General features: G+C 41.6%; 4 protein-coding genes across 6 annotated transcripts; 2 read left to right on the forward strand and 2 right to left on the reverse strand.

Annotated features, from left to right (window-relative positions):
• Positions 1-79: 79 nt before the first annotated feature.
• On the forward strand, positions 80-2,049 carry LOC6563386. The gene is made up of 5 exons (XM_001990145.2): positions 80-264; positions 338-592; positions 653-985; positions 1,053-1,381; positions 1,440-2,049. The coding sequence occupies exons 1-5, from the start codon at positions 106-108 to the stop codon at positions 1,528-1,530; spliced, it is 1,167 nt and encodes a 388-aa protein (XP_001990181.2). The 5' UTR covers positions 80-105; the 3' UTR covers positions 1,531-2,049.
• On the reverse strand, positions 2,026-4,073 carry LOC6563385 (methanethiol oxidase). Its single transcript, XM_001990144.2, has 6 exons — positions 3,889-4,073; positions 3,661-3,824; positions 3,112-3,581; positions 2,551-3,043; positions 2,355-2,480; positions 2,026-2,295 (listed from the first exon to the last, which is right to left on the reverse strand). The coding sequence occupies exons 1-6, from the start codon at positions 3,899-3,901 to the stop codon at positions 2,104-2,106; spliced, it is 1,458 nt and encodes a 485-aa protein (XP_001990180.1). The 5' UTR covers positions 3,902-4,073; the 3' UTR covers positions 2,026-2,103.
• A 557-nt stretch (positions 4,074-4,630) lies between these two features.
• On the forward strand, positions 4,631-6,023 carry LOC6563045 (3-oxoacyl-[acyl-carrier-protein] synthase, mitochondrial). Its single transcript, XM_001990143.2, has one exon. It carries the CDS (start codon positions 4,667-4,669, stop codon positions 5,966-5,968), a length of 1,302 nt encoding a protein of 433 aa, XP_001990179.1. The 5' UTR covers positions 4,631-4,666; the 3' UTR covers positions 5,969-6,023.
• Positions 6,024-7,318: 1,295 nt separating this feature from the next.
• On the reverse strand, positions 7,319-16,641 carry LOC6563044 (metastasis-associated protein MTA3). 3 transcript variants are annotated; one of them, XM_001990142.3, is made up of 13 exons: positions 16,484-16,641; positions 14,121-14,282; positions 11,566-11,673; positions 10,747-11,099; positions 10,336-10,656; positions 10,077-10,265; positions 9,726-10,004; positions 9,415-9,656; positions 9,097-9,347; positions 8,664-9,023; positions 8,472-8,599; positions 8,265-8,380; positions 7,319-8,182 (listed from the first exon to the last, which is right to left on the reverse strand). In XM_001990142.3, exons 1-13 carry the CDS (start codon positions 16,509-16,511, stop codon positions 8,047-8,049), a joined length of 2,673 nt encoding a protein of 890 aa, XP_001990178.1. In that variant the 5' UTR covers positions 16,512-16,641; the 3' UTR covers positions 7,319-8,046. The 3 variants fall into 3 exon arrangements, with proteins under 3 accessions (XP_001990178.1, XP_032592658.1, XP_032592659.1); XM_032736767.2 differs by lacking the exons at positions 11,566-11,673; positions 16,484-16,641 and adding an exon at positions 15,743-15,833; XM_032736768.2 differs by lacking the exon at positions 11,566-11,673 and having other exon boundaries at positions 7,320-8,182; positions 16,484-16,640.
• Between the last annotated feature and the right edge of the window lie 97 nt (positions 16,642-16,738).

A 16,738-nucleotide genomic window follows, 5' to 3' on the forward strand; every position in this document is an offset into this window, starting at 1 on the left:
ATACTGACCTACCATTTGAATTGCACCGGGAAATCGGCTGGTGCATTCGATTACAATGGTTAGCTATGAAAATTGAAACAGTCTGATTGTTGACGTGCTTAGAAAATGGTCTCGCCTAGTAAGATTTTTAGTCCGCCCATGGACTGTTTACATTGTGGATGGGTATTGCACAGTCTGCCGGATCAGAGCTGCACAGAGGCCCTCATCTGGAATCTGTATCGCAATCATATATCGAGTTCTAAATTTTTTTTGCCTTTATTGTTGGTATGTGTGTGTTTTGCTATGTTGTTGCTGCATTTGCTTGCATTTTATTCGAGTGTTTCCAATTCTGCTGCAGTTTCCATTGATTTTAAATTGGCGCCGACAAACGAGACGACGTCTGTGGGCAATAGTGAAAAACTATCTGCAAACAGTTAGCGTTGCCTCAACAGTTAACGCCCTGGCTTATTATTTGTCTTGCATACTGAGACGTTTGAATGATCGATTCGTTTATAGCTGCATATTCGGTATACCTGCCCTTCTGGCTTCACAACTCTTGTGGTTGGCACCGACCAGAGTGGTGCAGTTCTTTGCCACAGGCGTATTGCCTTCGGTATGTTGACTCTGACCACTTTATCTCATATAATTTGATATTTACTGATCCTATTGTTAGGCCTTTGAGGCAGTGCTGCGCCAGCTAAATGTGGGTTTGGTGCACTCCCGTGGCGCCCAAACATTAATATTTATGGTGTGCTCGCTGGTGGTGTTGCGGCGGCAGCAGATAAAAGCTTATTCCGGGTTCTGGTTCATTCGACCCGCCCCAATGCCCGCGAACTACGACAAGTGGTCGTTGGGTGAGCGTGTTAAGCAAAGTCTACTCGAATTGCGCACCCATTTGGGCATTGGACTGGCATTGGACTTGATCAATGGGGCGCGGCGCAAACAACTCAAGAAGATGCAGTTGAAATCGACAAGATTTATGCTAAGTTGTATGGGCATATATCAGGTGAGATTAACCATTCCTTAGCTGTATTATAACAATAGACATGCATATGCCTTTATATTCATTTCAGCTCACACAATGTTTGCTCGCAAATAGGTTGGAGTCGAAAATTACGAATTTACTTGCTGCGTTTTTGAGTGGTGGCGCCTTTGGATTAGTCAAACAAACACCCTTAACCTATATGTCGATTGGTGTGGTCATTGCCAGCCAAGTGTTGTGGCAAGAATTCTGTGAAATGGATGCTACACATAATGGTCTTTTGGCTATCCTGCAGCGGATTCCCTGGGCACTACTGTTTCTGCCTCCGTCCTTGGCCTACTTGATACACAGCATGTTTATTCAGCCACACGTACTTACTGGCTTAGCAAAGTCATTTTTGAATAACACGGCCGATAACAAGTAAGTCAATTTAGTTGTGTATTTATTTACAAGTTTAAAGTCACTTAAAACATTTCAGCGTTCAACGTGTTTACGCATTAATAAATCAACCCACTGACATAGTTATGAACACGGTTCAAAAGTTACCCATTAAGCCGTTCTTATTTTAAGTAGAGGAATCAAAGTATTGGCTACTTATGCAATATTTATTTTCTTTTCATTTCGCTTAAAATGAAACATTAAACATTTGTACAGACACAAATTCAAACATTTTATTATTATTGTTTGAAAACTAAATTGCACAGAGGATGAGAGCAGATGGATGATGGGGCACTGTAACCCTTCAATATGGGTAGATAATAAGCATATTTTTAGGCTTAGAGATAAAACCAATAACGGAGCTCTGAAAAAAGCAAAAGAATTTAGGGCATACTTTGAGGGACCCACTGACGCTGTATCTTTACAGCTTTCCATTAGAATCACAGGGACCAAATCTATCGAAACACGTTCAAAGAATATTGGATCATCTGAGATCCCAAATTACATCCCGATAATACTTGAAATGGACAAGATAAATCCGATCTTTCGTTATTTCTAAATTTATGTAGTTTTTGCCAACATTTTTTCCCCGAATTATGTAAACCCTTGAATGCAAATCGATCAACTAACATTAAAAAAATCATTTATTTTGGATTACACATTCAATATAATGATAGAAACAGTTGAGTATGTCTGAGTATATCTTACTTATTGGCTAGCCAAATATCTGAGGTGCAGTCTCCTCCTGGATAGCGCATCTCATGTGGTAGACTTGGCCCATATGGTTCCTTTCCAAAGTCAACAAAGAAGTCCTCATTGAGAGTCATGCCTCCATTGACCACATCGATATCGATGAGGCACACGGTTCCACCCTTGGCCACCATTTCTGGATAGAACTGTAATGAGATGAATTCTCTTAGTAATCTGCACAATCAAATGGTCAAGAAATAAGTACTTGTTTATCCCAAGGAGAAAAGAGTGAAGAGGAAACATATAATCGTTTGCCATCAAGAGACAGCTGCATCATTTGGGGTCCTCCTTCCAAGCGACGACCCTTGATGAAGCATGGAGGTGGCCTTTCCTGAATCATAAAATATATATATATATAAATTGGATACATTGATTTATAGATTTTCTTCCCAGCAACATACAGTCAACTCTTTATCCTCCTTGACGATAATATTGGGAAGATCACTGCTGATAGAACCTCCCATCCAGATTTGAGAAATGAGTTTGGGCTTGTCTGGATTGCTGATATCATATTGCCTGACATCGCCGTGACGCCAGCAGTTTACATAGAGGAATCGATCATCTAGCGATATGATAATATCTGAAATCATTCCACCCATCTCAGAAGCAGTGCCACTTCCAGTGTCCACCAACTTATTTGGTATGTCAATTACTTTCTTGACATCAAACTCGTCGGAGTCGGTTTTTTTCTTGAAATAAAAAACTTTTGCATTCAAGGCGCATCCAACGAATCCATCTGGACGTTTTGGGTCGTGCATGAAGCGTATCTCCAACGGGGTAACGCCCTCAAAACCCAGATCAACGGTTTGATACAGAGTTTGTGTAGACCACTTGTAAAAATTAATTCTGCAGCCATACTGGTTCATATCGTTCAAATCTTCAATATTCCATCCACTAAAAACGAATCAAGGATGTTTAGTTTTGTACTTGGATAGGGAAAAATTTGATGAAGGCATACAAACCGTCGAAATTTGTTGGGTGCTCCCCATTCGGATGAAGCCATAACATCAAAATAGGGCTGATACCAGAAATCATAACCACACAGCGCCTTCCGATCTCCCTTAGTCCATGTGCCGACACAATTAAATTCTGAGTCAAACAGGATAAAGTCTCCAGATGCATTTCCCTTAGCATCACCCATAACCGATATCATTACATTGCCATTGGCCAAGCAGTGAGTTGTGTGCGGAGCCGTCACGTTGTGGCTCTTCAACACGTCTCCTTCGATGACCTTGACAATTTCAGGCTTGCGTGGATCCGTCGCCACATCGAGTACATAAATAAAATCCGAATTAAGTGAGGGCAAAATCAATCTGTTTCTCTTCGGCACAGTTGCTGCATTCTTATCAACATAGTAGCAACTGGAGCAGGCATTCCAGCCGGAATGGTGCAACTCGTTTCCCTTTCGATTCGTAAAGGTGCGATGAATGATCTATTTAAATTAAAATTCAAAATTTAGTTTGTTGTCAACAAGTTGTTTTCACAATTATCAGTTGGATTTATTTGGTTACCTGGCAATATGTGGGACTATCTGGGTCCACATCGATTGTGGATAGATAATCGCCATGCGGCTCGTCCAAATTTGGTTGAATTGTGACCGTATAGAGTAATTTCTCCCGGGGTCCACTCTTCATGGCATCCAGCGGAGTCGCATAGCCAGGTCCATGGCAACAAGCTATATAGTATGATCAATCAATTATCACAAGTGTTTATTATTCCCTGCATGACTTAAGCTTCACCTTTTTCCGACATGATAGAATATTTTTCGCACGTTGTTGTTGATCAAAGAACAGCAGATCACTGCCACACAAAATACACATGCCCAAGTAAATACTTACAATAAAGTTATCAGCCGGTTTTGAGCGAGCATTTTAAATAGAAAGAGCTTATATGCATAGGCACATTCACTCTCATCTCACATGTCTCACTGCTCTCTGGAAAAATATTCATAAGGCAACTGAGAGTGATTTGTTTTTATGTGATTTTTTTGTGTCTCTTATCATCCACGCGCCTTACTCAAGATACAATTTATTGTTTGTTATTCACAAACTGTTCTTCTTATATATTTTATAAATAATTAAACACAATCAAATAATAAAATTTCATTTATCATGATGACTTGTCATATTCTTCGTACTTGTCTTTTTTGCGCCATCAACAATGTATTTGAAATATTGTTATGTACATCTTTTAAGTTTTCAACATATTTAATTTGATTTTATTGTTTAAATAAAAATACTTATATATAATTGTAAAATGATTTATTTCTGCATAAATTATAAAATTATAAATAATTATATATATATATATAATAATTATATAAGAGCACAAATTGAGAACTGCCCTGAATCATCATTTATCGTCAATTTATTCCTGCATTTGGATCAAGCAGTGGCAAGCACGATTAGTGTTTACACCAGTCACGAAAAGAAAAGGAAATGCTGACGATATGGCAACGCCTCAGCTGTTTTCTGTTATTGTCTGCTTATATTTTTGCTGTTAGTTTGCCGTTACAACATGCGTTTCTTATCACAAATACGCAAAGCATCGACACAGGCGACGCGCCGGCGAGTGGTGGTTACGGGTAGCGGTGCCGTCACACCACTGGCCAATAATGTGCCCGAATCGTGGCGGCGTTTATTGGCCGGCGAATCGGCCATAACCAAGCTGGGCGCCGAATTCAAAGGTCTGCCGTGTCAAGTGGCCGCTCAAATACCAAAGGACCGCTTGCAGCTGGACAAACATCTGAGCAAGAGCGACATCAAACTAATGAGTCCTGCCACACAGCTAGCAATGATGGCAGCGGACGAGGCACTGACGTCGGGAAAGCTGAAGCCAAGCGAACTTAGCGCCGAGCAGCGGGAACGCATTGGCGTTTGTGTCGGCATGGGCATGTTCGATCTGTCCGAGGTGTATGGCGCATTTCAACAGCTGCAGCGTGGCTACAATCGTGTCAGCCCCTACTTTGTGCCACGACTGCTGCCCAACATGGCAAGCGGGCACATCAGCATGCGCTATGGTCTGCAGGGACCCAATCATTCGGTGTCGACGGCTTGTGCAACCGGCGCTCATGCGATTGGAGATGCTTTGCGTTTCATACGCAACGGCGATGCGGATGTGATGCTGGCGGGCAGCGGGGAGGCGTGCATAGATCCCCTATCAATAGCCGGCTTTTGTAGGTTACGGGCCCTTAGCACTGCTTTCAATGATAGCCCGGCTCAGGCCTCGCGACCTTTTGATAAGGCCCGTGACGGATTCGTGATGGGCGAAGGGGCCGCCTTACTGCTTCTGGAAGAGCTGGAGCATGCGAAAGCGCGTGGAGCACCCATACTGGCTGAGATACTGGGCTATGGACTGTCCGGTGATGCACATCACATTACTTCACCCAGCGAGGATGGCACTGGCGCCACTCTGGCCATGCAACGTGCCATTAAGGATGCCGGCGTGACGCCGCAGGATATCAGCTATGTCAATGCGCATGCCACATCCACGCCCACCGGCGATCGCATTGAGGCTCATGCCATTGGACGCGTCTTCGGTGAGCATAAGTCACAGGTTCTTGTCTCCTCAACAAAAGGTGCACATGGCCATCTGCTTGGTTCATCCGGCAATTTGGAAGCACTGTTTGTGGTGCACGCCTGTGCCGAAAACAAATTGCCGCCTTCGATCAATGTGGATCAAGTGGATGTGGATATTAATGTTGTGCAGAAGACGTGCAATTGGGAAGCGAATCAGTCCGGACGCATCGCCCTAAAGAATTCCTTTGGCTTTGGTGGCACCAACGCATCGCTCTGCATTGCCAGCTACACTGGCAATTAAAGTCACAAATTGTTAAATAGTAATTGTTGAATGTGAATAAATATGTTGATTCTTTTGTTGTTTTGTTTTTTGGAAAAGAAATGTCCTTTTTGATTTAGGAAAATTTTAGTTTTAAAACTTTATTTGGAAAACTTTTCGGTTTGTTGTCCCCGCCCTGCCCGGCAAACCGTCAGGGCTTCTAGCTTTTTCTTTTTCTTTTTTGCTCTGTAAAAATGTTGTATATGCGTATTGAATTGTGCAATGCGCAGAGTTCGTACTATTATATTGTATATCTGTATATATAGGTATGTGTATATATTGATGTATATAGCTCTGTTTGATTTGCTTCTGTTGCTTGACGTTCGTTCGGCTTACTTTTTACTATTTGCTGCATACGAGCTTATTTTCTGTTATTACTAAACAAATATGGATGCCTGCGGTCGTTTTTCTGACAATTATTTGCTTTCGTTCCCTTTCTGTGTTGTTTTTTTTTTTTACTTAAATTGTTTAATTTAAAGAATTATTTATTTTACAAAATTACTTAAATTGTAAAGTTAAAAATACATAGATTGGCTTACAATTAGAATTTCTTTATAATCAATATATTTATAAATGTTGCTCATTTTTTGTTTTGTTTTGTTTTGATTTTTTATTATGGGTTTTGGGGTTTTAATGCTGATCTACTTTAAGATTTTACTCGTCATTTTCCAAATTATTTATGGTATCATTTATTATCAATACATTTTTAAATGTATATTCATGTAGTTTATCTTTATATATATTTATATGAATTTTTAGGCGTAAATAATAGGCTATATTTGTGTGTGTGTGTATGTCTATTATGTATACCTTTTAAAGTATTAATTTTCAATTTGTATATAAATTATGAAAATAAATTGTATTCGAATTTATAAACTTTATCCCATTTACTGTACAATTTGTGGTAGTTTTCCGCTTTTAGTTACAGCGTATAGTTAAATTTTTTTTTTTAATAATCTTGCACGTCACATTTATTAACAAGGTTAGTTCTCAATGATTTATTTTGATACTTAAAGCATTAAATGAATTTTAAAATATCTTTCGTCCGTTATTTGCCATTTCAAATTTAGAGTGAAAAATATTTCAAAATTATGGAGGCCTTAAAATTTCAAATTTACGTATCTGGTTTTAAGCTAGTATGCAACAAACATTTGCTCAACAAAATTTAAAAAAATTCATTTCGAACCTGAAGGCGCATTGTAGAAAGTACAATAAACGACATATTAAAATAAATTACATACATTGTGTAAGCACATATGTACATATATATGCACATATGCATGCACAGAAAACTGGACAATGCGAAAAAATATATATAAATATATATTAAAAATATATTTTATAAAATGCCTACAACACATAAAATAATATAGAAACAATGATCGTATTCCTTGAGTTTCATGCATGTCCAAAATTGTAGTCAAAATTGTGGTTTTTCTTTGTGTACGTTATATTGAGATTAAAAAAGGTAAAAATTATGTAAATTATTAATAAATATTTGATTTGTTTCGCGTTGTGCTTACTATTGCTTTAAATCTTAACACTTACTATCTTACTATTTGTTTATGTTTTTTTAAAAGACATTTATTTAAGCGCTAGTAAAGTGGTTTTTGCTTGTTGCTGTCAGTTGTTGGTTTTCTGCTAGTGAAATAGGGAGGGGGGTTTTACCAACGGCATATGATGTATAGTGGATGCTGCAACACTTGCCTACACTATGTATGATGTATGTATGTCTATGTACTATGTATGCGGGGGTCTGTTTGTTTGTTTGTTTTCTCTTTGTTGTATGCATGCAAGGAGTGTGTGATTTTAAGTGTATGTATGGATGTATGTATGTACATGGCAAGCCACTAAAGACAGAATCTGGGTCATTAGTTTAGCAATGCATCCATTGTATATGGAAATGGCGGATGTTGCTGTTCAAATCTGTTGACTGAATATGACATCAACTTTGTCGCTGTTGCTGCTGCTGCCGTTACTGTTGCTGATCTTGCTGTTGTTGCTTCTGTTGTTGTTTTTGTTGTTGCTGATGCTGATGCTAATATATCTGCCGTCGACGGTCAGTCCAGTATAACGATTTGTGATTCAATAGGTTTGCTACTCGGCTCAGGGGCCATTGACTTGATGGGCAGTGAGCGCCATGGCTTGCGCGCCGCTCGACGCAAATCCACAGCTGAGAGTATTTTTCGTGTTTTTCTGCATGAACAAAAATAAAAACCAGTTAAGATTACATTTATGATTTGCTTGGTACCAAAAAACAATTGCTCAATTCACTCACTTGTGTACGTCCGTAGCCCTAAAGTAAACATCATCCGGTGCATCCATCCAGCTAATGACTTGCTTACGTCCGTTGCCACCACGTGCCATTTGCGCAATCTTCTGCTTGCCGTTTAGCTGCAATAAACATTGGTAATAAAATTTTATATACGTTCAGGTCAAACAAACAACAACACCAACAACATTTCGGTGGCTAGGTTAGACGTACGTGATGTCTGGAGAGCGGCTGGCCCGATGCCGCCATCATTGCGGCAAACTGTTCGGGACTGGGGCAATGCGAGGGCATAGGATCCTTGTTGGGGCGTTTGGCAGGTGGTCCACTGGGCACAATGGTCACTGCGAAAGCAACACACATAAATAATAGTCAGATGTATGTGTGCAGACTTATAGAAATGCTCACCTTCGGTACCATTGAGTTGCTGTTCCTCGTGCGCACGCTTGCGTATCGTAGATGTTGCCTGCGCTGGAATTATTGATAGTTCTTTGTCAGCCGTTACGGGCACGGCGACCACATCGGGCGTTTTATTGGGCACACGTTCGTAGAGTAAACTGCCGTCAGGCGCCTTCGGCGGCTTGGGGAATGAGACAACAACCGGCTGTGGCATTTTATCCTTGGGCGTCAGCACCAGCCATTCGTGTGGACCGCTGCCCGGTGCGCCCAAACGATTTGCTATTTTTGTGACGCTGCCACGATCCTTGGGCTTGAGCAAAAGCATCTTTTTAATTTCCGTCTGCGATTTGCCGCTAATACGATTCGTAACTGTAATAGTTAGAAAAAAGATATTACCCGATTAGACATTGGTATATACGTATTAAAGCGATTAACCACTCACATTCCTGCTTGACCAAGAGCGCATTGATGGCATATGCACTCTGCCGCGCCGCCTTCTTGGGCTTCACAATGCTCCGGCAGACAATGCGAGCCACACGCGTCATTGGATTCGTGTGCAAATAGAAGGCAGTGCGCGTCTTCATGATGGGCCGCGGCGAACCCGAACTGATGGCGATGCCGTGCGCTTGCGCATAGTGGCGCGCCAGGTGGGTCTTTAACTTGAACTCTTTGCCACAGTTGACAATGGAACACCTAAAATACATTAAATACTCCAATTAACTAAAGTGCTCCTTGGTATACATATAAGTGATTATCATACCTGTGCAATTGACGATTGCTCAGATCACTAACTTTCTCGTCATCATTAAGATCTACCACTGTGGTGACGCCGGTTGCAGTTACCGCTGCAACTGGAATCGCTGCAATGGCAGCCTTTTTCTTAGCCTCCCCATCGTTGGCATCGCCCTTATTCGCCGACTTCATACTACCGTATTTTCGCCAATAGTCCCAACAACTCTGACACAGTCGACAAGGTAGGTGGCCATTGCTAAAGGAATTCCACTGTGAAACAGTTTATAGAAGTACGAATTAGAAATCGATGAGCATACAATTGGATCTTAGCTGACTTACGTGTGATGATTTTGTTGTTCCGCACGATTCGCAGGGTTTGCCATTGTTGGACAAGTCGGCGCCGCCATTGGTGGTGCCATTATAGATGCCACCTGAAACGTTGGCCGCCTTCACACTGGTGCCGTTGCCTTTGCCATTGTTATTATATTGCGGTATGTAGACCTGTTTGAGCTTAAGTTCCGCTTCGACGGCCTTAACGCGTTTCTGCTGCACATAACGATCGGTGGTCTTCCACATATAGTAGTATTCAATGATCTGCTTTAGCGTTTTCCACGGAAGCTATTTGAAATGAGTTGCAAACAGCAATTAACATAAATAAAAAACATCAGCAAAATGTTGTTGCGTGCTTACAAAATCTTGTCGTATATCATTAAAGTCTTTGCCATATTTATCTAGCGCCTCCTCAAACAGATTAGCTTCCGATGCGCTCCAATCTTCGATTTCATCGCGACAGAGTACTGGCCCAGTGGAAGGAACTAACGAGGACATGGACTCCTCAATTGAATATTCGTGTTTGTGCAGAATGTTCATGGCGTGAAACTGCAAGCAGGCAAATTGGTAAATTGATGAAATACAACGTACAAGCTGCTGTTAATTTATTGTTACTCACCAGGGTGATGTCTCGACTGGCCGCCGCTGCTGACATATGCAATGAAGGCTGCTTCACCGAACTGCTGCAGTCGAGGGCGCGGGCAAAGGTGCCAATGGAACGCGACACGACAAGAAACTGATCGATCTTACGATCAGTCAAACTGTGCTCGGGCGTCCATACCAGTGACTCAAGCTCCTCCAGCTTACGCTCATCCGTGGCGGTATCCTTTAGCTTAGCGGGTATATCACACTGATAACGACTGCCGACACGTATCTCGCCCTTATCGGCAAGCAACGTTTTTTGATTGGGATCAAAGACCAGACAGTAAAAGAATGTGTCCTGTTGATAACAATTGAAACGAAAATTGAATAGATAAACACAAAGTTGATTTGTATGTTCTGTGACTCGTTTCAGACTCCTACAACTCACGTCTTTATTGAGATAGCTTTGCAGTGACTCCGTCTCGTTGAGCAGCGTCACGGAGCACTTCCCTCGGATTTGTGTGGCGGGTATCGACTCAACTTGTCGCGATAGAAACAGTTCGCGATGCTTGATCTGGTATCGCTGTTTGCTGGTTAGCGCTTCGCTCTTCTCTCCATCACCACCACCACCACCGCCACCCGCTGTTGCAGCAGCACCGCTCGCAGAGCTGTTGCTGTTGTTGCTGCTGCTGTTGTTGTTATTGTTATTATTGTTGTTGGTATTGTTATTGGTGCTGGAATTGCCGGTGGTGGCGCCGGCGGACGCATGCGTTGGACTGGTGCGTTCCTCTTCGAGTGCAGCTGCAAGCAAACCAAATTGAAATCTTTATTAACATTTCACACTTTACATTCTGAGAAGTACGTAACAAAAGAGCACTAACAGATCTAGATTTTTAGAACCAATACAACCATTGCACGACCAATTTGGTATTCGTAACTAGACTACATTACATTACATTACCTGGCACTGGCCCCAACAAGATATGGTATGGATGAGTTGATGAGGTATATCATTTTCGTATTTATTTATTCAATGGAAATTACACATAAATCATTGTCAAGGTCAGTACCAGCTTCGTTCTACCCTAGATGATAGCAATCAAAATGAGAAAACAATACTAAACATACAAAACAAATAAAAGATTGATTAACAGAAATGAATATAACGAAAAGTTATGCATTCACAAAATAAGAATTTTAACTACGGTGGTTATACGTTGAATGTAGTTTTTTTTTTGTAAGTAGTAGCTGCTTTGCCAGTTTGTACCTATTGAGGGATCGAGCACAGCTTGCGCCGCCTGCTCCTCGCCCACCGGTGTTCTAAGCCAGGTTTTCTTCAGTTTCGTTGCCAGCGGCGAATCCTCGGCTGTTGCCACTGTTGCAGTATCATCGTCAGCATCATCATCGTTCGATTTTGCGAGTTGTTGTTGGTTGGTTGATTGTTGTTGTGGGGGGGGAATATGAATTGTCGGGAAATGTTGATTTTTGACAAAACATACAAATGCGCATATACAATACAATATACAATGTTTATACGTGAATGATTAGGAGCGAGACTTAACTAAAAGCTGCAACCAAGTTGGCAGCGCGTCAAAAGTGAGGTTAAATACGAAAAGTAATTTCACTAAAAGATGTCGCGTTTGGCTCAACAAACTGAAGAGAAGCCCAGCAAAATAAATACAAAACTTTTTGAATTTATTTTTAATACCCGCCACACAAGCCACGAAGGGATGGTAACGGGTGGCTTAGGCGGCGGCTTTTTTGGGTCGTAGTGTTGGTGGTGGGTGTGTGGCTGCTGTTGCCAACGCCACTGATACTGTTTCTTGAGGAGTTTCGAGCTGCGCCCAAACCAATAGGCTAACCACCCCCTCCTCACCCTCATCCTCACACACCACCAGAGGGCGTTGGGTGCATTTGCTGAATATACAAGAGCGTAGGTGTATAGCACAAGAAATAAAGAAGAAGCAGTAGCAATGAAGGGGGTGAGGTGGTTTTGAGGGGGGTGGGGTGCGCAACTGTTGGGTAGCCATAGATAGGACACACACAAACACACACATACATTAAGAGAGAGAGACTGTCAAGAGATGGGCGGGGGTTGCTAGAGATGGAGGCGGGTGCGTTTTGTTTGCTGCCACTGTCTGCCTGCTTCTGCTTCGCGCATTTGAGTTTTTTATACCATGCACCCATTGAAACTAACTAAAATGGATATTTTAATTTTGTGCCAATGAATGTAACATTTGAAATACATATTTCTTCAACACAATCGGCTAATATCAATTTCAAATCTCACACTTATCTGAAGATATATATTTTTAATTAATTTAAGAAATATAGCTTTTTAGCAATTGCATATTTTGGTGAGGCATGCGAAAGTATATATATACATGTATTAAAAAGTAATAGGAATTGATTGCAGGGTATATACTGGTCGCGCTATCTCAACTGCAGAACTCTTGTCTTTTTTGTGTGTGTATTTTTTGGCTCGATTCGTTGTCGTGGCCAGCATTCAGCTTCGAGCTTTTTGTTTCACTTATTTTTTCGCCGATATTTTGACACGCTTGATAGACTCCTCCATTTATGGTGTAGTTGCTGTGCTAATTTTTAGTAACAGATTAGCGGACTAGGCTGCAAAATGCCATCGCACGCACCGAGTATAACTAAAAAACAAAAAAAAAGGATCCAGCCAAGCCAAATGGCATGGGTAGAGACTGGGTGACCTGCGTGCTTCGAAAGGGGTTTCCTGTTAATGGGCATTGTTGGCGCTTCCCAACTCCCCAAATTGCGAGCAAGTTGGTGAGGGAGGGGCAGCCAGGCAGGCAGACGCACGGAATTGTGCTTTGGAAAAACGCATTTTCGTTGGGTCACGTATCGAATTCGAGTGGGCCACAACCAAACCAAACCAAGCAGCAACCCAACCACCAACAATTGGGGATTGTATGTATGTATGTGTATTCATTTGGTGCTGGGGTGGGGTGGGATGTGGAGTGGAATGAAGATACACTGGATGGCCTGTCCATGTGGCTGCCATACAGTCGAGTAGGATGTGATGGGTTGGATTGAATTGGAGTGGAGTGGGTTGGGTTGGGGTGACGGGCTATCCTGTGTATGTATACATAAATGCAAAGCGCGGCTCCTTTCGGTGCTGCTCCTCGGTACTCTGGCAGGACTCATGAAAATTTTCGTGCACACATACACACTCGCACTCACACTCATAGAGAGTGGGCACAGAGGTAGACAGCAAGTCTACCTACTACGACTACTACTGCTGCTACTGCTGCTGCCTAGTGTTCTCACAGTGAGGCAATGGCAACCGAAAACGGCAACAACATTGAAAGTACAGTGCAGTTCTACACACACATTATGTTTATATATGTTGTTGTTGTTGTTGCTACGGATGCTCGGATTCCGTTTACTCTTTTGCTTTGACTCTGTGTGTGTGTGTGTATCTTTGTGTGTGTGCTTTACAGTTGTTGTCATTGCGGTTCTTGTTGCTCTTGATGTCGGCTTTAATTGTTGTTGTTGCTGCTGCTGCTGCTGCTGCTAAGTGGGTGTGTGTGTGTGTAAAGAGGGGTTGGTGGGGGGAAGTTAGCATGGTGTATTCCACCTTCGACGGAGCTTTGGTATTTGTGGTGAGATAGAAACGTGCCCAGAAGGATCTGTAGATGGGGGTTCTGGTTCTATGTGACTTATTTTTATTTGAAGGCCGCGACGACTTTTGTCGTAACATAACCTCACTTGTCTGACTGCTGAAAATCTTATGAATACACACACGCGTGTGTGTCTGCGTCTGTGTGTGTGTTTATTTTGTTTTGCATTACTTACGTTGATGCTTATCGGCCAGCTGTACAAGCGGGTTGGGCAGATCACGACGCCGGTAGAAACACATGACCTTTGCCTCCACATTGCCGGTTTGGTTTTTATTCAGCTCCTCGATGCGGCGTATCAGGAAGGGACTATTCGGCGTTGTCTCAACGTAGACGTAGTCTGCAAAAGATGCGCTTTGTATTATTGAATACCAATTATGGGTCGTAATATGAACTGCATAAATTGCATGTGGCGAATCATTCATTATGGAGAAGAGAGAAATTAGACCACAGAGAGGCAGGCATCCAAAAGGAACCGAAGCGCCAGTACAGGTAAAACGCATTCAAACAGACACCAATGCTCATACACACACGCAGACACACGCACATACATACAGATATTGGAGATGAGCAAAATTCAGGTTAGCTGTGACTGCGATACTTTTAATACTCTTATTATTTTGCTTACTTCGCAAAATGATTTCATGAAACGCACTCAGCAACTTGTCTAGTGAAATTCAAGCTAAGCAGCATTATCTAAACATTTAATTGATTATGTTCACTAAACCCACTGTTGTTTCGATAACATTTTGAATGTTTATTTGCAATTGAACCGCTGAATGTGGATTGACGGTACATATACAGATATATATATATATATACATTTATAATGGCGTGTACTAAAGCAAAACTATCGAGAACTATTTGAAAAGCTAAGCTAATTTCCTTTTTTAAATATACCGATAATTCCTTGGCCAATGGACACGCAACCAAATTACGGTACACACAGTACTCAATACAGTACAGTGCAAAAGTATGCGCATTGCTCAATTAAATACAAATGTGGGCATCCATCCATCCATCCATTCATCCAACGAGCGAAACAGCAACAGCAACAACAATGCTGTCCATGGGTATAGCCAAGGCAAGGCAAGGAATGGCAAGAGGGGCGAGGAAGAAACTCATCGAGCGCAGCAGCAGCGGAGCGGCGACGGTGCGGAACCTGTCGCCGAGCAGAAACCGTTGCTTGGGTTTTGACCACGGCAACAGCAGAGTGAGCAGAAGCAACGAAAGCCGATAGAAAAGAAAATGACACAAAAGAAAAGAAAGACAGAAAAAAAAGAGCAGCGATCAAGCAGCAAAACACGGCAGGCATATAATAAGTATAAAAGGAAAATGTATCTTTTGCATTTGCCCGATGTAAAAAAATAGAGATGAAAAAGAAAGTGTCACTATAGCCTGCGACGACATACACACACACACATGTGTGTGTGTGCGTGGCTATTAAAAGTGACTAACAAAAAGCGCTGATGGGGACAAAAATTCTGAGGCAACGCGTTTACTGGGAGAAAGAGAGAGGCCAACACAAACATAAAGAAAATCTCATAAATTTTGTAATTTATGCATGCGTTTGATTTTTTACTTTTATTATTTATTTTGATTGTTTTAATTAGCCATTTGCCTTCGTGGTTCATTTACATTTGAATTGAGGAAGAAGAACAACGCGATGTATGGTATAAGGTAGGCAGGTGAAGACACCACAATAACGTCATCGGTCAAGCAGAGCAAGCGAGAGGGCAACAGCAAAATGAGTGCGTGAAATTGAATATAAAACGAAATAAAAAGAAAAGGGAAACTCACTCAAAACGTGAGATGCTGCGCCAAAAACTGCAAACTCATTAGCATAAGAAAACACGGCGGGACAACAACAAAGCATAAGAAACGAACAAAATATCTCGATTTATAACCACGCAATCAAACTCACACACACACAGGCACGCTGATCGGTAGCTTTGTCAAATGCAATTCCATTTCATCAGTAGCCCCAAGTAATACACACACACACATAAGCACATATATATATTTATATATATGTATATATCAGCGGTAATGCTTATCGGGACAACAGAAATATGTACAAAAAAAACACTTGCTGCAGCTGCGACAATTCGGTTGTTGGCATACACATAACCCCCTTCTTCTTGTTCTCCTTCTTCTTCGCTTCTTCTCAACGCGGCCGGTTGGTGGTTAGTCGATGTTCCATTTGCCGCTTCTCTCGTTGGTGTTGAAAATCGTCTACGTTGTTAAAACTCGCGTCGGCAAATCGACGACACAATTTCATGGCGCATAAAAACGCACTTCACATCATCTTCATCATTATTGATAACAGGCATTGAGCATTTTTCATTTTGCGGGTGGGGAAGGAGAGGGGGGTGTTGTGTGTGAATATTTTGTAAGATTTGATCATTTAATGCACTTTCATTATTTCCTTAATTTGGAGTCCCACTCACACACACACACACACTCACACACACAAACAGTGAGACGGCGCCGATAACGAAAGATGATAGAAAAGCGAGTATGGAAAAAAAATTTTCTCACCTCCGACTCGATACATATTTGTGGCCATTTTCACAAAACTTTCGCACCAAATTTCACATGTAATATAATCGGCACTTGTTCAGCACTGTTTTTCAATAGTTTTGTTTCAAATTAGCGCACATTTATTAGCATAAAATTTAAGTTGTTATGATTGCATTTGCATTCACATAAGACGCGTTTTTTTCGTCGCCATCTTAGAAACAACTCTAAAAAAAAATACACACACACACACACACTACGGCAGCGACGAGAATC

The sequence above is a fragment of the Drosophila grimshawi genome, unplaced genomic scaffold, assembly GCF_018153295.1.
Source record: "Drosophila grimshawi isolate 15287-2541.00 unplaced genomic scaffold, ASM1815329v1 contig_311, whole genome shotgun sequence".
Taxonomy (NCBI): domain Eukaryota; kingdom Metazoa; phylum Arthropoda; class Insecta; order Diptera; family Drosophilidae; genus Drosophila; species Drosophila grimshawi.

Coding starts and splice junctions, on each gene's coding strand:
- LOC6563386 (XM_001990145.2), top strand. CDS start 106: ATGGTCTCGCCTAGTAAGATTTTTAGTCCGCCCATGGACTGTTTACAT. Junction 593..652: donor CCACAGGCGTATTGCCTTCG/GTATGTTGACTC, acceptor TCCTATTGTTAG/GCCTTTGAGGCAGTGCTGCG. Junction 1,382..1,439: donor AATAACACGGCCGATAACAA/GTAAGTCAATTT, acceptor AAAACATTTCAG/CGTTCAACGTGTTTACGCAT.
- LOC6563385 (XM_001990144.2), bottom strand. Junction 3,044..3,111: donor GCACCCAACAAATTTCGACG/GTTTGTATGCCT, acceptor ATTCGTTTTTAG/TGGATGGAATATTGAAGATT. Junction 2,481..2,550: donor AGGAGGATAAAGAGTTGACT/GTATGTTGCTGG, acceptor TTTATGATTCAG/GAAAGGCCACCTCCATGCTT.
- LOC6563045 (XM_001990143.2), top strand. CDS start 4,667: ATGCGTTTCTTATCACAAATACGCAAAGCATCGACACAGGCGACGCGC.
- LOC6563044 (XM_001990142.3), bottom strand. CDS start 16,511: ATGGCCACAAATATGTATCGAGTCGGAG. Junction 10,657..10,746: donor AAAGCTATCTCAATAAAGAC/GTGAGTTGTAGG, acceptor TGTTATCAACAG/GACACATTCTTTTACTGTCT. Junction 8,381..8,471: donor AGCCGCTCTCCAGACATCAC/GTACGTCTAACC, acceptor TGTTTATTGCAG/CTAAACGGCAAGCAGAAGAT.